At 64.1% G+C, this 21,064-nt stretch overlaps 3 protein-coding genes across 12 annotated transcripts in view; 1 reads left to right on the top strand and 2 right to left on the bottom strand.

The window, feature by feature from the left end:
* On the bottom strand, positions 1-9,642 carry RNF166 (ring finger protein 166). Of its 4 annotated transcripts, XM_042970593.1 has the most exons (7): positions 9,381-9,642; positions 8,209-8,334; positions 4,232-4,388; positions 2,757-2,869; positions 2,314-2,428; positions 2,122-2,229; positions 1-1,033 (listed from the first exon to the last, which is right to left on the bottom strand). In XM_042970593.1, exons 1-7 carry the CDS (start codon positions 9,533-9,535, stop codon positions 968-970), a joined length of 840 nt encoding a protein of 279 aa, XP_042826527.1. In that variant the 5' UTR covers positions 9,536-9,642; the 3' UTR covers positions 1-967. The 4 variants fall into 4 exon arrangements, with proteins under 4 accessions (XP_042826527.1, XP_042826528.1, XP_042826530.1 ...); XM_042970594.1 differs by lacking the exon at positions 8,209-8,334; XM_042970596.1 differs by lacking the exons at positions 8,209-8,334; positions 9,381-9,642 and adding an exon at positions 4,569-4,652.
* An 88-nt stretch (positions 9,643-9,730) lies between these two features.
* Positions 9,731-17,345, top strand: CTU2 (cytosolic thiouridylase subunit 2). Of its 2 annotated transcripts, XM_042970590.1 has the most exons (15): positions 9,731-9,874; positions 10,483-10,566; positions 12,860-12,938; positions 13,114-13,173; positions 14,237-14,297; positions 14,802-14,911; positions 15,036-15,331; positions 15,400-15,535; positions 15,693-15,824; positions 16,294-16,385; positions 16,488-16,582; positions 16,666-16,795; positions 16,908-16,974; positions 17,072-17,130; positions 17,252-17,345. In XM_042970590.1, exons 1-15 carry the CDS (start codon positions 9,810-9,812, stop codon positions 17,319-17,321), a joined length of 1,536 nt encoding a protein of 511 aa, XP_042826524.1. In that variant the 5' UTR covers positions 9,731-9,809; the 3' UTR covers positions 17,322-17,345. The 2 variants fall into 2 exon arrangements, with proteins under 2 accessions (XP_042826524.1, XP_042826526.1); XM_042970592.1 differs by lacking the exons at positions 9,731-9,874; positions 10,483-10,566; positions 12,860-12,938; positions 13,114-13,173; positions 14,237-14,297 and adding an exon at positions 14,305-14,427.
* Positions 17,346-17,352: 7 nt separating this feature from the next.
* The window catches only part of PIEZO1 (piezo type mechanosensitive ion channel component 1), a 54,210-nt gene continuing 50,498 nt past the window's right edge, over positions 17,353-21,064 (bottom strand). For all 6 annotated transcript variants that reach the window (XM_042970589.1, XM_042970586.1, XM_042970588.1 and 3 more), the window contains 9 exons: positions 20,900-21,058; positions 20,674-20,821; positions 19,099-19,287; positions 18,869-18,961; positions 18,611-18,783; positions 18,415-18,537; positions 18,206-18,285; positions 17,925-18,114; positions 17,353-17,843 (listed from right to left, as the gene is read on the bottom strand). In XM_042970589.1, the coding sequence (XP_042826523.1) occupies positions 17,594-17,843; positions 17,925-18,114; positions 18,206-18,285; positions 18,415-18,537; positions 18,611-18,783; positions 18,869-18,961; positions 19,099-19,287; positions 20,674-20,821; positions 20,900-21,058 (1,405 nt within the window). In that variant the 3' untranslated portion in view covers positions 17,353-17,593. The remainder of the gene's footprint in view (positions 17,844-17,924; positions 18,115-18,205; positions 18,286-18,414; positions 18,538-18,610; positions 18,784-18,868; positions 18,962-19,098; positions 19,288-20,673; positions 20,822-20,899; positions 21,059-21,064) is intronic.

Below are 21,064 nucleotides of genomic sequence, written 5' to 3' on the forward strand. Positions count from 1 at the left end.
TGCTTTGAAACGTTTTATTTACGTTTTTTTTTAAAAGAGCAATAATTTATGCCGTGAACCGAAAAGAGTGAGATGGCGTCTTCCAGCCCCGCCTGTCGTCCCCCGGGGTGGCCTACACGGTCCTTGGTCCGTGGTCCGCTTGGGAAGGTGACAGCGGGGCCGAGGCCAGGACCCTGGGAGGAGGAGGCTTGCACTGTGAGCAGCCAGGGGGGCACTGGGGGCTTCTTCCTGGCGACTACGAAAGGGACCCTGGCCACCGCGGTCCTGCGCGCACCCCAGCAAAGCCCCGCGGCCGCGCTAGGGCTCCGAGGTCTGCCCGCCTCTTTCCCTCCCCTGCACTGACCCCACCACTGTTTATTTTTGATTGCTTTTTTTTAAAAAATATAATTCTGTAAATGTTCCATAAAAATACTATTGCCCCTGGTCAAACGCGGGATTGCGGTTTGTAGAGTAGCTGTTCTATAAAATGTGAAAAGGTTCTCACACTGGGTGACGTAGAAAAAGGCCAGAATCTCCAGGTATCACAAAAGCCAGTACCGTGCGCGAAGGGAAAGCGCTGCCAGATGCCGGCCAGGGCTCCCCTCCCGCGCTTCCCGTGCAGCGGCCAGGCCTGCGGGACGCAGCGTGGGCAGGACGGGTCTCCGTGCGTACGGGGAGGACATCATGGCTTTGAGACAGACAGACAGACAGTCGACTGCTCCCAGGCCCAACGAGCCGGCCCTACCAGGGCCACCTGCTCAGCTCGAAGCACCGAAGAAACCAGCAATGCCCGGCCAGGAGCACTGGTGGCCGGCCCGTGAGGACGCGGCCCGGCGGGCTCGGGGGGCCGCCCCTCCTGCGACAACGGAGGCCCCGCCTGGTCCCCGAGGCGCACTCCCACTCCCACGCAGGCGCTGGGCCTCAGGGAGCCCGCACGGCCCCGTCCCCCAAGGCGGGAGGGCTCAGGTCCCGGGGCTGGGCTGTGCCTTCAGTTCTCGGAGAGAGACAGGGCCAGGGCCGCCTGGAAGGCCGCTTCCTCATCGATGCTGTAGTCCTGCAAGACAGGAAGTGAAGACGGGGGTGCAGCAGTGGCCTCTCGGGGCCCCAGACGGGACAGCCACATCCAGAGTCGCGGAGTCACTCTACCGACAGCCCCGAGGGATGTCAAAGTATTGCCCAGCATGGGACCCACATCTGGCTTCCCAACGTTCTTTACAGGGACACCTGACTCGGACACCCGGCTGGGACGCTGGGCGCAGGCAGGTCTGTGGGAGGTGTGAGCTCCTCCTCCTCAGACACAGGTACCAGGGCTCTGAACTGAGCAGAGGGGCAGGGCATGTCCGGGACCCCTGGCAATTAGGACGGGGCGACAGGGCTGAGAGCAAGTAGCCCGAACGGCGAGGGTGCTGGAGGGTCTGCAGGCCGCGTGGCGGGGGGGCTGGGGGGGTGGGGGGAGTGGGACAAGGTTTCTGAAATGCCACAGGTGGGAGAGGGCGGGACAAGGCCCCGGCAGCTCTTCTCCAGGCACCAGGAGGGAAGCCTGTCCCCTCCCACAGGCACTTAGTCCCCAGGCCACCACCATGCAAAGCCCGAGAAGAGGGCTGATGGGCCCAGTGGGGGGCGGGGTGACCAAGCAGAACAAAAGGAGGCCGTGGCGGGACTGCTCAGTGCAGCTCGAGCCCCCAGGCCCTCCAGGGAACACATATGGGTGGCCCCCGCCCCCAGAAGTCGTGCCCAGCTTCCTCCAAGCTGCTGCCTCAGGCAGGGGCACGGCGAGCTGGGCAAGAATGCAGGCAGGGGGCCAGGGGCGGGGCAGGGCAAGAATGGGGCGGGGTTGCGGGCTAGGGGCGGAGATGGGTGAGAATGGGGCGGGGCCGCGGGCAGGGGGCCAGGGGCGGGGCTGGGTTGGAATGGGGCGGGGCCTCGGGCAGGGGCCAGGGGCGGGGCTGGGTTGGAATGGGGCGGGGCCGCGGGCAGGGGCCAGGGGCGGGGCTGGGTTGGAATGGGGCGGGGCCGCGGGCAGGGGCCAGGGGCGGGGCTGGGTTGGAATGGGGCGGGGCCGCGGACAGGGGCCAGGGGCGGGGCTGGGTTGGAATGGGGCGGGGCCGCGGGCAGGGGCCAAGAGCGGGGCTGGGCACCTACCACAAAGGTGTCGTAGGAGAACTTGTGCCGGTGTAGCAGGTGCTGCAGGAAGTTGGCGCTCTTGTAGCTGGGGTCCCCCCAGGGCATGGCCGAGCAGATGGGGCACACCTGGAACAGAGGGCCCTGCTGAGGCAGCGCTCGGGCGGGAGCAGCCCCCTCCCCGGGTCCCGGGGGGGGCGGGGTTCCACCCACCACGCGGTTGGGGTCGCTGCGATGGTTGTCCACACAGTGCTTCAGCAGCTCCTGCTGGTCCAGGTTTCGGGCGCCACAGTAGGGGCAAGTGAAGGTGGACCTGTTGGGGACGGCGCTGGGGCGGTGCGGGGAGGTGAGTGGGGGCCACTCCCACTGCCCTCCTGGGCCCTGCCCACCCCTGGGCACCTCACCCGGCCCCCCCCCCCAGACTCTGGGTCCCCTCCCTTCGCTCAATGTGGCTATGCCCCTGGGAGGGCATCTGTCCAACCCTGGCCTTTCTGGGGATGGCATTCACCTGCTGGGAGGTGATTTGTGAGCCCGCGTGGCCCCTCCACAGAGGGGACACAACAGCCTCTTCTGCCTCCTCAAGGGACAGCAACACGGGCTGGGAGCTGCCCCCACAAGGGCCAGGGGCTCTGAGCACTTGGGAGCAGGGTGCTGACCTGGGGATGGGCTGGGATGTGGGCACCACGGGGACGAATTTGGGGCAGGTGGCCATTTGCTCCTGGACCTTCATGCAGGAGGAAACGTGCACCCTCATCTTGGCCAGCGTCACCTAGGAAGAGGGAGGCAGAGGAGAGGGTCGGGGTCAGGCTCCAGAGGCTGGGAGGACAGTGAGCAAGCAGGCCAGTCCCTGCCCCCGATGCTCGTGGCCCAGCAGTGCTGCGTAAGCAGCGAGAGGCTTCATTTAGGGGCCTGGTGTCTCTGCTGGAGAAGAGACACAGACTCAGGACACCCCCCCCAGCAGGCGCTCACGGCTTCAAGCCATCCGGCCACCAGCCACCCGTCAGGAACACACCTCAGCTGGGATCCCTTGGGGGCTGCAGAGGGGCAGGGGCAGTCCTTGAGGAAACCAGAAGAGCATTTATTTGGGGAAAATAGCCCTCATAATGGAAACTGACGAACAGCGTTCTCTTATAGACAAACGTGATAGAACTCCTTACCAGACTGCACCGAACCCAGCCACAGCACAATCTCCTCAGCCAGGCCCGGGTCACACACTCTGGCCAATGGGGGACACCCGGCTCAGGGCAGGGAAAAGGGGCCTCGGTGGGGATCGAGCGAATGACCGCAGAAAAGGAATAAGCACGGCACCGGTAAAAGCCACCAATCGTGACCCGTCGTCAATGCCCAAAGGCCGGGAGGAAAGGTTTCACAAATGGAAAGCTCGCTCACAGGACCGAGGGAGCAGCGAGGAAGGTGTGAGCACCCACCCCTGGGCCAACATCCCACCCAGCTGTCCAGGGTAACAGGAGAAGGGCCTCCAACGGCAGCCTGGCTCCCAGCTCTGCTCGGGCCGCCACCGTGGCCTGCGTGCGTGGACACATTTGAGAACACGGGGGCGAAGGGCAGGGCCACTGCACACTGGAAACGATGGGAGGGCCCTGCCTGCTCTCTCTCGTAGCGGGGGGAGAAGGCCTACCTGCCAGGGAAGAGGCCAAGGAGCCTCACTGCAGAACCCAGGGTGCCCAGACCCTGACCTTTAGAACAAAGCAACCTGGGGCCGCTTTTTGTTGTGATAAGTTGGTACAACCTGCCGAGCTGAGATTAAAGTCAAAACCCGTTCCTGAGGTTGGGCCGCTGGAAAGGCAGGCCAGGGTGGGTGACAAAGGCCACCGAGTGCCCCCCAGGGCTGGGGCGTTCAGTACTGGAGATGCTCCCTTCCTTTAGGCCTGGGGCCCGCCCCCCGGCCTGCACTTCCCCAAATCAGCCACACGACCGCAGAAGACCCGGGGCCAGGCAGCAGGGGGTGGGGAGAGAGGTGTGGGGATGTGGCCAGCCGGCTGGAAGTGAGTGGTGCTGTGGGGGAGGGGCGGAGCAGTCCAGCCCGGTTCCTCTCTGTGGGAGAGTGGAACCCGAGCCCGCAACCGCCCCGCCCCGCCCCGGGGAAGGCCCTGGGGGGTCGGGAGGGGGGTACCTTCTTGTTGCAGCCCCTGCAGGGCGCCTTGTAGGACGAGAGCTGCTTCTCCACGTGGGCAGCCTTGTCCACCTTCTTGGGGTCGAACGGCAGGCGGCACAGCGGGCACAGTGGGGACGGGACCTGCAGGCACGGCTGGAGGCACTCCCCGCAGAACCTGCAGCGGCAGGGGACACCGGCCTCAGCGCGCAGGGCAGCTCCCCTCTGCCGTCAGCAGCGCGTTTCTGGCGACGGTCACTTCTGTTCCTAAATCCTACTGACCCGACGGCTGCCCTCTGGCTAAAAAATGAGCCCAGGTCCCCTCCCAGCTGTGGGCTTCTGGGGCCCGCCGCCATACCCAGGATGCCGGTGCAGCAGTGGCCGTGGCTCCCCAGGACCCGTGCTGGCCCCGCAGCACCGGGCCCAGCAAAAGCCCCAGCCGCGGTGGGAGAGCTCGGCCTGCCCATCTCACGGCCATGTGGTGACAGCGCCTCGGCTGCTCTGGGGACGCGGGGGCAGCGCAGAGGGCCCTGGAGACACTCCACCCACAGAATTCTCAAGAGTGAGATCATGAAAAGTTCTGGGAGAGGAAACCGCAGGGCTCCAAGGGCCAAGACTCATTGGACGAGGCAGGGCCAAAGCTGTCCAGGTTGAGTGTCACCAGCTGTGGGACGGTGCCTGAGCGTGGCGACAGAGGGGCCTTGCTTAGGCTCTTGACTGCTGAGCAGGGATCCTCACGGCCCTGGGCACGCACTCAGGCACCCGAGGCTCTTTGCAGCCCTGAGCTCCTGGCACTGTCCTGGAGACGCCACATCACGAGGACAGCCAGGGGACACAGACGTGCTTGAGTCACGGCAGCAAGCCCTCGCGCCCCCCACCCCCTCAGTGCCGCCTGTCACTCAGGCGGGAGGAAAGCCAGGCAGTGGGAACGCCGGGCTGGAAGACAGCCAGGGGGGCAGCAAGAAGGAACTCGATCGCAGGACCACGTCGGTCCAGCTTCTTAGGAAGCGCCGTGGGGACGGCTTAGCCGTGATGCCGAACCAGAATGTGCAGATGCTGACACAGAGCCGCCACAGCCCCAGGGGAGTGAGCGCTCAGCCCCGAGAAGGGGCCAGGCCCACACCCACGAGAAACTCTGCAGGGCATCAGGGTGAGGCCAGCTGTCCTCTCACCTGTGTGCACCCTGCAGGTGGGGTGGGAGGGACACGGGATGAGAGGGCTCCCCTGGGTACAGACCACTCCGCCGAGCTAAGCGGTCGGCATTCTCCCACCTCCTTCCCAGGAAAAGGCAGCTGAGGACTCCTGCTGCCCAGGGCTGGGCCGTCCTCCCACACGCTGGCATCTGGGGCGCCCCTCACCCCCCACCCCAGCTCATCAGCATCTGCACTCACACTGTACGTGAGAAGGCCCGGCCCGGCCTGAGGCCAAGAAAATTCCCAGCAGCCTTTTCCCCACAGCACCCGCCCGTCCCTTACCTCACCCGGTGCGCGCTCCCCAGGCACCCCTGGCAGGCGTGTAACGAGGCGCCCACCCGCCCAGAGCTGGCGCTCTTGCCGCCTCAAGGGTCTGCTCAGCCTAATGGCCGAGGGAGGACGCCCTCTTCACCCAGTCACTGGAGGAGAGCCCAGCTCCCATCCCAGTGGGGGCCACGGCAGCATCGCCACGAGAGCCACGAGGTGGAAACAAGCCATGTTGTCCGTGGGTGACGGACACACAGACGTGTGAAGGTGAAGGAACCCAGGACGAGCGAAGGACTGGAGGACGCCGCCCCGGGGTGAGCCTCGGAATCACCACGCTCGGGACGTGTGGTGTATGATTCCGTTTGCGTGAAAAGTCCAGAACAGACCCACCCGTCACCCGTAGGCAGAATGTAGACTGGTGGTTTCTGGGGCGGGGGCGCCAGGGTCTGGTTGCTAACAGGGGTGAGGCTTCTTCCTGGGGAGACAGCAGGGGTTGAGGGCTGACGGGGGAGGACTGCTCGACACCGCACACTCCAGGCAGCCCTGAACTGTGCACATGAGACCGAATGTCAACACAGCTGTGAAACACGCACAGAAGGCAAGGCCAGGGGGGCACTCGGGACGAGCCATGACCACGTCGTCAGCGGAAGGCGGGGTCCAGGGCAGGCCTGAGGGCCACGACTCCGACGAGAGATGCACAGGCTGCGTGAAGGGCACCTCTGTGCCAGCGGGAGGAGGCGGGGAAGCTCGGGTGTCTTGAGAAGGCACGTGGACCCCGCCTGAACCCGGCCGCTCTCTGTGATCGGCCCGCGGCCAGGTGTCCACACTGACTGTGGTGTGCTGAGCGGCGACAGGCAGTGCCCGCCTCTTCCAAGGAGGTTCTGCCCGTACGTGCCCAAGGGGCCGGTGCCAAGGGGCTTGTCCGCAGACAGAGCCAGCCGAGGGGTCTGCTCTCCCACGCCAGACCCGCGGGCCCAACTGGAGAAGCCACATGGCCGGCACATGGGCTCCAGCGGCACCTGCGATGTGTCACTCCCGCCCCAGCCTCCCGCACGCGCTGCTGTGCCAGGATAGGCCAGTGTCTCAGGGGCCCAAGAAGGCAAGCAGGCCGGGCCCTCAGCCACCCGGAGCTGTCCTGAGCGGCAGAGCCCAGCTTCCACAGCCTTTTCGGATGGTGTCGATGGCTCACGTCGTGGTCCCCACGTGCAGACCCAGGTAAGCACAGGCTCGCTGACAGCCAGGCAGGGACTCTGGGACTCTGCCCAGAGAAGCCTGCTCGCTGGTCTGGGTGCCGATGGGCAGGGGGCTGTAAGGCCCAGCGGTCCCCAGGGTCTCTAAGGTCACTGCTGTAAGAGCACTGGTTGGGGGAGGGGGCGTGGCTAAGAGGCCAGCCCGGGCCTGACCGCCTGGGCACAAACTCTGGCTTTGCCGTGACACTTGGGAACGCGGTCTCTTGTACCAAAGAAAGAATGACAGCACCTACCCCAAGAGGCCATGGCACACAGAGTACTCAACTCTATCATTCCCTGTGTCCACCCTGTCCATTCCCTGTGTCCACCCTGTGTCCAGTGTTTTGCTTTTTCTAAGACCTGTGCGCATGGGCTGCTGGTGAGGACACTGAGGTGGAAGGACCGACGGACAGCGCTGGTAAGAGAATGAAAGGCGGCCAGAGGGAGCCCGGGGCTGAGCTACCCAAACAGATACAGGCTGTCAGGGGACAGCATCAGAGGGTAATAAACAGCCACGTGGCTTCTGGTTCCAGATGTGACTTACTGCCCAGGATGTCCCCGGGGCAAGAGAAATAACCAGCTCCCTCTGGGGCTCCTGGGGACTTCTTGGGAGCTCTGCCACAGGCCTCACTGAGGGCCTCATGACCGAGAGCCCCCCACCGTGCCCTCTCCTCTTCTGTCTAGTGCTGCCCACACACGGCCACTCTCACCATCAGAACCTGTTTTGCGGAGGCAAACTGTTTACAGTTAGGTAGCTTTGCGGAAGAGATAACCAGACCAGCAGATCTTTTTTAAGGTGAAGCGTGAGCCTTTGAACCTGGGCTTATTTGCACACGTGCCTCTACGACACCAGAGAAGCAGCTGAAGAAAAGTCAGAGACAGAACAGCCAAGAAAACAAGCCAGCAGGGAGAGCTAGGGAGGAAGTCTTTTACAAAGAAACTGTAGCAGGGGCTCTGGCGGGACCACCTTAGACATAGGAGAGAGAGCTCAGATTCTGCCAAGAAGAACATGGGTCGGGGAGGGGGTTATAGGAGATGATGCTTCCGCAGCAATCCTGTATAGGGCTGAATTCTAAAGACCACATTTTAAGAAAAGACTTACTTAGACAAAAAGAGAGAACACAGATTTGTGCCCACCAGGAGACTGGAATGCTGTGGCCCAGGGCTGGGTAAGTGCTGGTGCCAGGGGGATGAAACCCAAAGAACAGGAGAGGCTTTCTAAAGCTGGTCCTAGGAGAAGCCTTACCGTTCTCTCAATCATGGACTAAAAAAATGCAGAACACATCTTAAAACACCCACCAGTGCTTACAAGAAAGGAGTCCTGTCCAGAGGCTGCCTCCGACAAAATGTCACAAGTGGCATGAGAAAGTGAGGCCCGGTGCCCTTCTCCGCAAGTTGGCCGTGCTGTCCTGGTGTGGGCAGGTGCCCATGCTGCCTGAGGAGGGGGTGGATTGTGAAGGCTTTCTGGATCTTGACGCTGTCCCCGGGTGATGAGCAGGCACACACGTGCCCCGCAGTTCCAGCTCCATCTTCGTGTCAGCAGCCTCCCAAGTTGGCTACCGTTGGTTACAAAATGCTCCAGGGGAACCTACGAGGCGGGTGCACGTCCGCCCAGCCCCCCCCCCCCCCCCCGGGGTGAAAGCCCCAACTCCTCCATAGCCCCGCGTGCGGCCAACCAAGCCCTCCGGACCCGCTCCCCGCCCTGCTAATTTCACTCAAGAGCTGTTCTATTCAGCCAGGAGCGAGTCGCAGAGTAGACCCTGATCTCGGCTCCCTTCCAACAAGGCTGGCAGCTCCGAGAAGACTTGAGCGCAGCTCTCAGCTGGGAGGAGAGCCACATCCTCAGGTTTCTGTTGCTGAAACACCCTGCAGGAGCCCACTGTAGGCCCTGGTGCAATCGGAAACCCTGGTCGCCCAGGACGGCCTGGCTGCTCAATGACGGTTAAGACTCAAGTTCTCCATCAAAACAAAAGAAGACATCACAGGAGTCCAAACAAGCCCCTCTCCTAACTTTAGGGGAGTCCTGTCCTCTGCAGTCAAGACAAGCAGACAGCGGGTCCGAAAAGGAGTTGGTAACAGAAACCACAAGACATTTATTTACAAATGCCCACCCCGGTCTCCGGTGGACCGGATCGAAGGCGACTGGCGCAGAGGTCGCCCGCCGTCCTCCGAGGACCCAGATAGGTGCGCGCAAGCCGTCAGCAGACCCCAGGGGCCCCGGGACCGGGCAGGGCTGCAGGTCGCCCAGTGCGCCGACCGGGTGGTCGGGTCGCCCGGGACTGGAGAGCAGGAGGCTGGGCCGGGGCGAACCCGGACGGCGCTGCGCAGGGAGCCCCGCGCCCCCGCCCGAGCCCTCCGCGCGCCTGGCTCCCGGGCTGCGCCCGGCGGCCGCGGGCCTCGGGCCCCTTCCGGGGCGGGCGCGGATCCCCTCCCCGCAGCGGCGTCCCGGCCCCGCGGCCTCCCGGAGGCCGGCGCACTCACGTGTGGCCGCAGCTGCCGATGGCCACAGGCCGGTGGTACACCTCCAGGCAGATCGGGCAGCTGTACTGCGCCTCCAGGCCGCTGTCACCGCCCGCCGGCCCGCCCGGCGGCTGCCGCTGCTGAGCCGAAGCCACCAGGCTGCGGAACATCGCCATCCCGGGGCCAGGCCCGCCGCCGCCGCCGCTGCCCCTGTTCCGGCCCGGCCCGGCCAGCTCGGAGCGTCACGGCCGCGACGGCGCCGCGCTGACGTCATCAGGGCAGCTCCCCGCCCCAGGCCCGCTCGTCTCGACCGCGGCGCCGCGGTGCTGGCGCCGTCAGCGCGCGCACCGCCCCCAGCCGGCCGAGCGCAGTCCGGACGGCGTCCTGGTGACGTCATCAGGACGCGTCTCCTCGTCGCCGCCGCTTACTACGGTGGGACCCAGCGCCGCCATGTGCCAGGTTGGCGAGGACTACGGGGACCCGGCGCCCGAGGGACCGCCGCCGCCGCGGCCTGGGTGAGAGCCGGGCGTCCGCACCGGCCCCTCTCTTTTCCCGGCGCCGTCTGCCCGGGGAGCTGCGCTCCGGGAAGCCAGGAGACGGCCGGGGGCCCGGAAGCCCTGGCGTCCCAAGCGGGGGCTGCACTTCGTTCGGCGGCACCCGGGGAGTGCCCGTGTAGACGGCGGTGAACACCCCAGGAGGGGGCTCCCTCTGCCCCTGGCACTTGTAATTCTGGCCGCCAGTGCGGACGGCTCCAGCGCTGACCGAACTTTCCGTAGTCGAAGAGGAAGTCGGCCTCCCTGTCGCTTCCACGCACTGGTTCCACTTCTCCCCTCCAGATCCACACGGGGCAAGTGGTGGTGTGTCATGCCTGCCTTGGCGAGATTGACAGGGGGCCTTTATGTGCTTTCCTGAGCTGGCTTTGGCGACTAAGATACCCCCCACGGCCGTCGTCTTTTCTCGTACTGGTAGTTAGGGTAAGGCACAAGCCTTGGCAGGTGTGTGTACAGCTGCCCCCAAGAACTCCAAATACGCCAGGTTGGGGTGAGAAACGGGCCGCCGCCTCCTCAGAGTCTGCCCGGAGGGAGGTCTGCAACCTGTGTTCTTGCCTCCTTCTTCCCCCAAGCCTCCCAAGCCGTGAGCTGAAGTGTGTGAAGTGCAAGGAAGGGGTACCCGTTGTGGTGATCCGAGCCGGAGACGCCTTCTGCAGGTGAGGCGTGGAGGTGGGTGGGAGGCAGACACGGGGTGACTCGGCAGCCAGGCTTACCCCCATCTCTGTGTCTTGATCTCTTGCTTTAAAGAGCATGTAATCACTTGTATTTCTAACGTCGCTCCCGGTGACTCTGGTGAGTGGGGGTGGGGGTATTGGTTTTCTGCATGGGCACCCCATAATTCTCCCATTATCCAGCTCTGGATTCAGTGGCAGGAAGGTATCTGATGGCTCTTAAGGGGGCCGTTGGCAGTGAAGATGAGGTGAGTTATAGGCAGGATGAGCATCTCGGGGCAGATTAGAGCATCCTGGGATCTTGGCCAGCTGCTCTGAGGGACACTTACTTTACTTGTGTGGGATGGAGGGAGGTTTGCAGCTTTCTTCAAGCTCTGAGGTGGGGGGGGGGGGGGCGGGACTTTGGAGGGGAGCAGAGGAGGCTGATTCCCAGAGGACCTTGTTATGAACATGCTCTGTTTTCTCTGAAGCCGTCTTGTGGCCCCTGACTTGTCAGCAGTGAATCAGAGCTCCTCCAACAGAGGAATCAGAGCTCCTCCTCGCTTCCCCTGGGTTCACAGCTCCATGAGGGCAGGACCAGGCTCCTGGTTTATCTGCGTTAATTGCTGTGGACGTTTCGTGCTTTGGGCGGGAGATGAGCCTTTGTTGAATGAGTGACCAGCTCATGTTTTTAAAATTAGCCTCCAAGAGTCTTAGACTCTACTTTCCAGAATGTTCCAAAAGGGAAACTGAAGGGACTGAGCTTTTTGTTTCTTTTTTTCCGTAAAACTTTCTCATCCCCAGCCATCTTTTGGGAACCCAGTGGACTTGGTGTGTGCCACTAGAATATACATTTTAAGCAAAGACGGCAAGCTTTAATCACTTAGAACGTCAAAAAGTGACGATTGTTCCAGGGCACCTGGGTGGCTGTCGGTTAAGCATTCAACTTCAGCTCAGGTCATGATCTCACGGTTTGTGAGTTTGAGCCTCACATCGGGCTCTGTGCTGTCAGCACAGAGCCTGCTTCAGACCCTCCGTCCCCCTCTCTCTCTGCCCCTCCCCTGCTTGTTCTGTCCCTCTCTCTCAAATAAATTCTTAAAAAGAAAAAATATTAAGAAGTGATGATTGTTCTAAACAGAGAAGAGGTCACAGCAGCTCCTTCTGGGCTGAGAGCGCCCCCTGCCTGTGGGCAGCGACAGGGTTCTCTTTGTGCCCGGTGAAGTGGGGAGTGAGTCAAGCGTCTGTTGGTTTCAGGAGTCTGCCACGCCTGACTTTCTTGGGAGTCACTGCCCGTGGCTGGTCACCTAGGGTCCCGACATTTTATTAAACCCTGAGTTGAGTTACAAAGGGCCCGGGGTCAACCCCTCCTTGTGGTGTCTGTTCAGCGGTGGGGGTGGGGATTGCTGTAGACACTGATGTGTCTTAATGGGAAAAAGAAAGTAGATTTAGGGGTGCAGCCCCAGGTGTGGGGCAGTTGTAACGGAGCCAGCTTGCTCCCTCTTTTCAGGGTGCTGTCTTTGACCCTGACTCCCTGCTGGGCTTGCCAGGGAGCTTTCAAATGCAGGTGCCTGGGCCTCACTCTGGCACATTCTGCTGTATTTGGCCTGAGTGATTCTAACCTGTGGCCAAGGCTGAGCACTTCTGACCTAGTGAACATGAGAACCAGCTGGAAGGTTTATCATGAACACACATTCTCAAGGCCTGTGGTTCTGAATGCTTTGATTCTGTAGGTTTGAAGAAGACGCCAGGACTGTGCGTTCGGCACGAGCTTCCCAGGCATTTCTGGTCCAGATGGGATCAGCTCATTGGGCCAGTGTGGAGCTTTGGGACGCCCCCACCCCACAGCCTGTTCAGGGCTCCCCCTTCACCCAGAGGGATAGTACTTCTCCCCGTGGGGGTCCCGGAAGGGACCTTCAACTCTGCTTAGGGGAGGGTCGGGCTGGCCTTGCCCTGCACTTTCCTGTGTCCGTCTGTTCTGCCAGCCGGGCCCTCCTGAGCGTTTGGGGGTGCGGGTGGCACCGGGGCTGCGAGCCCCTCAGGCATCAGTTCACACGAGTAAGGGTTGCTGGGGACCAAGGGAGGCCTCCCTTGCAGTGTGGGGCTGATCGCGGGGCAGACCCAGCTGGCGAGAACCCCGTAAACTTGGCTTCCCGTGGCAGTTTCTGGGCAGAGCCTTGGTCACGATGCTTCCGGTCAAAGCCGGGGAACGCCAGGCAGAGTCTTGGGCCGCCTCCCCGTCGGGAGAGGAGGTGGGCCGCGCGGGCAGCGCCACCACAGCTGCTGCTTGTTTGTGTTGCAGGGACTGCTTCAGGGCGTTTTACGTCCACAAGTTCAGAGCCGTGCTGGGGAAGAATCGGCTCATCTTTCCAGGAGAGAAGGTAGCGTGTGGGGTGACTCCTCTGTGGGGTCCCCAGTTGGAAAGCCCAGCCCCCCTGGGCCCTGGCTGTCAATCCCCGTGTCCCTTCCCACCGTCGTGCACGGGTGGTGGGGGGGACGGTGGACACGCTCCTGTTGGAGATGCGGTGCCCTCCAGCGACGTTCCTTCTCCCTTAGGTGCTCCTGGCTTGGTCTGGGGGGCCTTCATCCAGCTCCATGGTCTGGCAGGTCCTTGAGGTACATCCCTCCAGCATCTTCCAGGGGCCTTGCTGCTGCCCAGCTAAGCTCCAGGGTCGGGGGCCCTGCCCCGAGGGGCTCTTGCCTGGAGCTTGTGGGAGCAGCCCGCCAGCAGCCGGGACAACCGGAGGGTTCCTCGATGTGTGTACAAGAGGTGCACGTGCTGGGGCTGCGTCTGGAGTGACCCAGCTCTGCCTCAGTTTAGTACTTTGCTGACCGTGTAGAGTCATTATCACCAGAACGGTGTCGCGGCACGGTGGAGCATCGCTCGGGGTGTTCTCAGGTCATGGGCTTCCCCCCGGTCCTGGGTGGAGGATGAGACTGTGACATAGGAGCAGGTGCCTTGGGGAACCCAAAAGGGGTCCGGCCTGGCGGGGGATGGGCAGCCTCCTTGAGAAGTTTAAGGAGAGACCCGAGTGAGCAGCGGGGTCCCCAGGTGGCTAAGTCAGGTGGGGAGCCAGAGTGAGGAAGGTGCTCTGGGTGCAGAGCTGGGCTCCAGGCAGTCGGCGGCCTGCGCAGAATGCTGGCCGCCTTGGGGGTCTTGACCCGGGGCTGGGACACACAGACCCTGTGTGTTCCCCTTGAGAGGTGCAGATTAGAGGGGCTGTGGCCATGGGGGCGGTCTGTCCTGGGGCCCCCGGCGTGGTGCGTCTGGTCGGTGCTCCGCTCTCGCGTCACGGCCCACTGAACCTGGCCTTTTGTCTGGCACCTGGTGGCCCCCTTCCCTCTGACTGGTAGTGCCTGGATTTTCTGCTGTTCCGTCGCACTCTTGGTGGCCAGAGGTGCTTGGGTAGGCCACTTCTCGGGACGTAGCCAGGAGGGAGGGACTGACTCATGAGGAGCAGGTCGTGCAGGGGCAGTGAGATACGCAGGCAGGCCACCTTGACCCACGTGGCCTCCCTGTGGAGCCTGACAGCACCTCCTCTGAATGGCCTGTCCACCCCAGGTGGGGGTCAGCACCGCTTCCCAGGGGCCCTCAGTCGAGGTAGAGAATGGTCTGTGCCGGGAAACTGTCCTGTGTTTTCTGACTGGGGGGCTGAGCTCCTGTTCCTTTTCTCTCCAGGGCCTGAGTCGAGATTCTGCCAAAAGACTGCGTTTCGTGCCGGGGGTCATCTACGTGGATGGTGCGTGTGGCCACCCTCACCCCTACCCCGCTGCTCAGGATGAGCCCCACTCAGACAGCGGGTGCTGTGACCTTAGCAAGGCCCTGCTGGGGGCAGTTTTTGGAGACAGCACGCGTGTCCGGCAAGAAAGGCACGGTTGTTGTCTTACCACATCAGCTTTATCAGAGTCAGGCCAGAAGGGCCCCAAGTGAGACGGAGGGGCCCCGAGAGGGATGGGCGAGTTCGCTTCCCCAGGGCCCAGTAGCTAACCTGCCCCCCGCCTTGTTCCCTTGAGATAGGCTCCCAGGTGGATCTCTGGCACTGTGGTCAGTCATGCCTCCCCTCCCCACACCTCCCTGTGCCATGACCGTGAACCCACTGCCCGCTCTGAAAATGCTCCCCCAGGAGAACAGGTTAGCTGTTGTTCCTGCAGAAAAGCCGTGTAGGATGTCTCACACGGCATTGGCCCTGTCCCGTCTCCGGCTCTCCTGTAGCCATGACTCCTTCCCGCCTGCCGTTTTTCAGAGGGAGCGGCTTGTGGGCAGAGCCCGGAGGACAGAGCAAAAACTGTGGCTGAAGTGAAGCTGATCCTGCAGACCCTCGGCTTCCCGTGGCACATTGTCGCCTTGGAGGAGGTGGGCGGGCCTGTGTCTGATAAACGCCCCTGGAGGGTGGGCTCCTGGGGTGTACGCGAGGGGCCTGTTGAGTCGCGGCACGCAGAGGTGGGCTGGGCCTTACGCTGTCCCCCTGCCCCGGAAGGTGTTTGGTCTGTCGCCGTCGGTGCTGCGCTGCTCTGCCCAGGAGCCTGTGGGGGCCGTGGGGACCTACAAGGTGGCTGTGGATAGTTTCCTCCAGCAGCAGCACACGCTAGGGACCGAGAGGTCAGGGGGCAGCCCCAGCCCCGCCCAGGAAGAGGAGCGGCTGAGCCCGCCTGGCACCCGGGAGTCCCAGGACCCGGCGGGGCCACCGCCAGCCGCCCAGACCGAGGCTCTGTCCCGACTGTTCGACTCCGTGAAGACGCTGACGGCCAAAGAAGAGTTTCTGCACACCCTGCGGTAAGCCCCCCGCCCTCCCGGGGTCTTGGCCTGGCTTCACCTGGACCCTGAGACCCTGTGCTCTCCAGGACGCACCTGATCCTGCATGTGGCCCGGACCCATGGCTACTCCAAGGTGATGACAGGAGACAGCTGTACCCGCTTGGCCATCAAGCTCATGACCAGCCTGGCGCTGGGCAGAGGGGCCTTTCTCGCCTGGGACACGGTACGCGGGTGCAGGCCTTTCAGGGACCCTGTTGGCCCCTGTCACTTGGAAGTAGTGTCGAGAGTCAGCCCCGGGGTCTCCCTCACGGAGCAGGGAGGGAGGGACCGCGAGCCCGTCTGGTGGGGCTGGTGAGGGACGTGCCCCCGCCCCCCCGCAGGGCTTCTCAGATGAGCGTCACGGTGACGTGGTGGTGGTGCGGCCCATGCGCGACCACACGCTGAAGGAGGTCGCTTTCTACAACCGCCTGTTTGCTGTGCCCTCCGTCTTCACCCCCGCCATCGATACCAAGGTGAGCTGCAGGACCTGGGCTGGCCCCCGCCCTTCGGCATGGGGTCAGAGGTCGCCGGCACCCCTCGGTGACCTGAGCCGCGTCCACACCGGCTCTCAGACCTCAGTGTTAACAGCGGCGTGCCCGGCATTCTGGGAGCAGACGCAGGGCACTCCCCCGCAGTGCAGAGGTGGGCTGCTGTCCTCCAGGAAGAGGGGGTGTGCCGGGGGGCGGTGGGTGGCTGGCCCCCAGGTGCCTGCGTCGCTGGGAAGGGCTCGCCAGGTATAGGACGGGCAGGACGGATCTTGGAGAAATCTGACGGCACGATCTGTGAGAGCCACTGCGTTCAGCAACCGGGACGCTTCAGAAGCGGGTGCTCCGGCCGACTCCAGCCCTGACGTGGCGCTCGTGGGGGCCGCCAGCGTGAAGCTGTGGCCCCTCGGCCCGGCCTGGGGCGCCACTCCTGCGGCCCTCATCTGATTCCCCTTAGGCCCCCGAAAAGGCCAGCGTCCACCGCCTGATGGAGGGCTTCCTGCTCCGGCTGCAAGCCCAGTTCCCGTCTACCGTCAGCACCGTGTACAGGTGTGTGTGCGCGCGTGTGCACGAACACCCGTGCCGGGGTCGGGTTGTGGGAGCGGAGCCCCAGCCTGACGGTGCCTTGCGCCCTGTCTGCCACACCCTCAGGACGAGTGAGAAGCTGGTCAAGGCCCCCCGCGACGGCTGTGCCGCCGGCCCCCGCTGCCTGCTCTGTATGTGCACGCTGGACGTCGACGCTGCTGGTCTGTGTGGAGGGGGAGGGGCCCCGGCAAGTGGGAGGAGGGGTCGGGTCCCCAGAGGATCCTCAGCTTTTCTCCGCCTGCAGATAGTGCCACGGCTTTCGGGGCCCAGACCTCCGGTTTCTCCCAGACGCAGCCCCCCACCCCACGGGCTGGAGCACCCACAGAGGTGGGCCGCACCCAGGACCGCTGCCAGGGGGCTGGGCCCTGCGGGAGGTAAGGCCCGCCCTGTCCTGCCCCCACGGCCGGCCCCACGCAGCTGTCCGGGGCGGGGGGTGGCACTTCCAGGGCCCAACCTAGGTGGTCACGTCCAGCTCTGCTCCCGCAGGGAGGACTCCCGAGCCCGCGTCATCGAGCGGCTGTGCTACGGCTGCCGTGCGAACATGAAGGATGTGGTGAGTGGTTCCTGCCCACGGGTGGTGACAGGAGAGGTCCACCCCCGGGGCTCTGTGCCTCACGGCCCCTCACCCACGGCGGTGCTCTCTGTCGCAGCCCTCCTTGGACCTCTTGCCACCCTACATCTTGGCCGAGGCCCAGCTCCGCAGCCAAAGGTACCGGCTAGCCACACAGCTGGGGGAGCCCCCTCTGTGTGTGTGTTGGGGGGGGGGGGGGGGAGGGTCCTTCTGGGCCTCTGCACCTGGTGGCAGGTTCCCAGCATGTGGCTTCCCCCAGGGCCTCGCAGGAGATCCAGGAGTATCTGGTGGAGAACGGCGCTGAGGAGACGCACACCGGCGAGAGCTGAGCCTGGGGCCACCAAGAGCCGGGGGCGCGGATCGCATAAATAAAAATACTTTTAATTAGAAAACCCTACAGTACTCGTGGGGAGGGGAAGGCTGGACGCCCCAGCCCAGCGTGCCGGCCGCGTGGGGCCCTCGGGGACCAGGAGGTGCCCTGAGCCGGGCGGGGGAGGGGCCACAGCTTCCTTCCTTCCTTCGTTCCTTCGTTCCGGCAGCAGCATCGGGGCCGGCGGTGCGCCGGGCGGCTCCTTCCCGCCTGGGTGCGGGGCCCCGGCTCCTACTCCTTCTCGCGGGTCCACCTGATCATGGTCTCGGGCGAGCGGTACAGGAAGAGGAGCTTGGCGTAGAGCTCCTCCTCCAGCTCCAGCTCGCGCGTCTCCCGCACCAGGAAGATGTCCTGGCAGAGCTTGAGGATGCGGTCCACGCAGGGCAGCTCCTCAAACATGATGGAGTGGGAGATCTCGCTGAAGAAGCCACGCACGAACTTGCCGATGACCAGCACGATGGACACGTAGAGCCCCATGATCCTGCCGGGCGGGGGCGGGGTGAGTCCCGGGCCGCGGAGGCTGCAGCCGCGGCCCGCCCGCCTTCGCGCGCGGCACACTCACCCGTAGCCGGCCAGGAAGCCGAGGCTGGGCGGGCTGACCTTGTCGCTGAAGATGACCATGGGGAGCAGGTTGCACTCGGCCTGGCAGTCCTGCAGCTCGATGACCCACCACTCCAGGAAGCCGGCGGCCCCCGAGCCCACGCGCTCCCTCCGCAGCTGGATGCGCACTCCGAGGTAGTCGGCCTCCTCGTCTGGGGCAGAGCCGGGGTCCGTCAGGGCCCCCACCCTTGCCCGGGGTGGCGCCAACCCCCCACTCGCATGCACTCGCTGTCACACACTCACTGGGCTGCAGCTGCTTCACGGGGTTGGCCTCGGGCCCGTTGGGAGCACGGATGTACTTGGGGAAGAGATTGGGGATGACCCTGCGGGGAGAAGGCGGGGGGGGAGTCAGGCCCAGCCCCCCCCCCCCCCGTGCCCCCTCCCCCACTCACACCCACTGGTCCCAGCTGCCCTCCGGCAGGCCCCGCCCCCCAGCGCTCTCCCCCACTCACACCGACTGGTCCGAGGTGCCCTCCAGCAGGCTGGCCAGCTGCCTCCGCTCGCTGCTATTGGCAGCCAGGTCCAGGGTGTGCTTCTCGTTGGTGTACTCCACGGTGCCGCCCTTGGCCAGGTCCCTACGGGCCAGGACACAGCGTGACCCACCGCGGGCCACACCCCACCCGGGTCCTGCCCCAGCCTGGGCCGCACCTCTGGAAGTTCCAGGTGAAGCGCAGGGTGATGTCGGCGGTGCCGTTGTACAGCTCCCGCTTCATCTGGGCCCGGCTGGGCGGGCTGATGCGCCACAGCGCCCCGGAGCTGCCCTCGATCTGCGCCGTGACGATGTCCTCGGGGCTGTACTGGCTGATGAACTGCATGGCCAGCTGGGCCCGGGGCGGCACTTGAGCGAGCGGCGGCCCCCTCCACCCCGCCCCCCGGCCCCGCAGGTGCAGCCCGGGGCCCACTCACCGGGTTCGGGTCGAAGTGTCTGGACAGCTCCTCGTAGGCCTGTTGCGTGAAGGGCACGATGGACGGCTGTTGCGCGCTCATGGTGAACAAGGGCTGCGGTGGGGGGACGGCGTGACGCTGCAGGGAGCCCCTCGGCCCCTGGCTGCCAGCGCCGCGTGGAACTCTAAAGACGAGTGACGTGGGGCTGGCCCACCGTCCTGCTCCCCGGCTGGGACAGACCGGTGGCTCACCTCGTAGCCACCCAGCTTGAGGGTGACAGTGACGTCGATAGGCTGGTTGACGACGCCGACCACGGAGCGCACCAGGGACATGAAGAGCAGAGGGAACCAGATGATGGCCACGAGGAACAGGATGATGAGCCCGCCCATGCCGTACTTGACCACCTTCTTCTTCTTCTGCCCCTTGGGCTGCGGGTATTTCTGGGGGGCGGGGTGTGGGTCAGGGCCTCAGCTCTGCCCGCCCGCCGCCCCGTCCCGGACCCCCGCCCCCTGCTGCTCCGGGGGCCGTCCTCACGTGGCCACAGCCTGGAACGGCAGTTAGTGTGGCCTCTGCGTGCACAGACACAGGCCAAGCACAGCCAAGAACCCAGAAACAGACCCTCGCGCCGAGCGAGGAAAGGATAGGCTCGTCAACGGTTGTGCTGGGACAGACGGACACCGACACGCCAGAGAGATGGGACGGTCAGTAAAACTCCCAGGGGCAAAGTTTCATTCCTCAGGATCTGGTGAGAGATTCTCGGACCTCACACGAGCACGAGCACCAGCAGAAAACTGGACGTCAGAGAAAGACTTCTGTGTTTCAGGGGAGGGAGAGAGACCGTGGAGAGAGAGCCCGCAGAACGGGAGGCTTCAGGGCAAATCCTGCCTGAGAGGGGCTATAGCGTACAGAACAGAAGTTCTTGTAAGTCAACGATAAGACGACAGGCAACCCAGGGACGCAAGGGGCAAAGCAGACGACCGACAGGCACGGGAGAAGAGAGTCACCGTCACGAGCCATCAGGGCCACCAGAACCAAGACTGCACTGAGGCGGTCACCTCTCAGTCACAAGTGCTGGCGAGGACGTGGGGAGACTGGCAGCCCCCACGCTGCAGGGGGTGGGAGCGGGGCGGCCGAGGGGCTGAGGCATCCACAGCAACACTCGCTGCGATCAACAAAACAGAAGCCCAGCCTCCTTCACAGTTTGGAACCGTGGCGTAAGAAAGGTGGCTCAGTCACGTGATGAAAAGCTGCTCGGCCATGAAAACCCCAAGTCCTGACACAGGCCACGCGGATGGCGCTTTCAACCCCCTAGAACGAAAGAAGCCGGACCCGGGCTACGGGGCACGTGACCGCATGTGCACGAACCTTCTGGAACAGGCAAATCCCTGCAGCGAGGGGTTCTTGCTGGAGCGCTAAGCCAGGTTTAGACCCGAAGGGACAGTGGCACAGCTCTGTGACCGTGCTATGCGTCGCTGAGTTGTACAGGTGGATGGGGCAGGTTCTGCGCCCGCCGTCCCCCAGTAAAGCTGCTAACGGGACCTCGGCTGATGCTTGGTGCCCACCCCATCTCCCAGCCCTCGTGCCCAAGACCAGAGGCCAGGCCTCTTCTGGGTATTTGCTCAGACCTCGGTCAGCTGCCTGTTCCCAACAGGGTCAACTTCACCGTCCCCTATAAGAGGCACCTCTGGCCTCATGTGGTCGTGGGTTGGCAGCCCCCAGGTGAGGGGTGGGGGGGGACCACCAGCACCACCTGGTTGTCATGTGGCCCGTCTGCCCCAGACGGGGAGTGACCAGTGTCCCTCACTACCCGCCTTAGGCCCGGGCACCTTCTCGGTCTCTCGGCTGCACTTGATGATAAAGATGTTGGCGTAGATGTCCTCCACACACATCCAGCTGGAGAGGGACAGCGTGGTGTCCGTCCACACCCAGTCCATCACGGCCCGCAGCTCCACCAGGAACGGCACAAGCCGGAAACTGCCGGGGGCGGGCACCATCAGGACAGCCCGCGGGAGACCGCCCCGCTCCCGGCGCCCCGCGCCCGCCCACACTCACCCCTGGAAGAGGAAGAGGTTGAGGTGGTTGTACTTCTTGGTGAGGAAGTTGCCCAGGATGCGGGTGGGGTAGCCGCAGCGGATCTGGTAGGCGGACAGGGCGAAGTAGACGCACTTGACGAAGTACCACAGCTGGGCCACCGCGTTCTGGCTGAACATCCTGCAG

Source organism: Panthera tigris, chromosome E2, assembly GCF_018350195.1.
Source record: "Panthera tigris isolate Pti1 chromosome E2, P.tigris_Pti1_mat1.1, whole genome shotgun sequence".
NCBI lineage: Eukaryota > Metazoa > Chordata > Mammalia > Carnivora > Felidae > Panthera > Panthera tigris.

Coding starts and splice junctions, on each gene's coding strand:
- RNF166 (XM_042970593.1), bottom strand. CDS start 9,535: ATGGCGATGTTCCGCAGCCTGGTGGCTTCGGCTCAGCAGCGGCAGCCG. Junction 2,870..4,231: donor GCAGGGGCTGCAACAAGAAG/GTACCCCCCTCC, acceptor CCCTCTTCCTAG/GTGACGCTGGCCAAGATGAG. Junction 2,230..2,313: donor GCAGCGACCCCAACCGCGTG/GTGGGTGGAACC, acceptor CCTCTGTTCCAG/GTGTGCCCCATCTGCTCGGC.
- CTU2 (XM_042970590.1), top strand. CDS start 9,810: ATGTGCCAGGTTGGCGAGGACTACGGGGACCCGGCGCCCGAGGGACCG. Junction 16,386..16,487: donor ACCGTCAGCACCGTGTACAG/GTGTGTGTGCGC, acceptor CCACACCCTCAG/GACGAGTGAGAAGCTGGTCA. Junction 16,796..16,907: donor GGGGCTGGGCCCTGCGGGAG/GTAAGGCCCGCC, acceptor CTGCTCCCGCAG/GGAGGACTCCCGAGCCCGCG.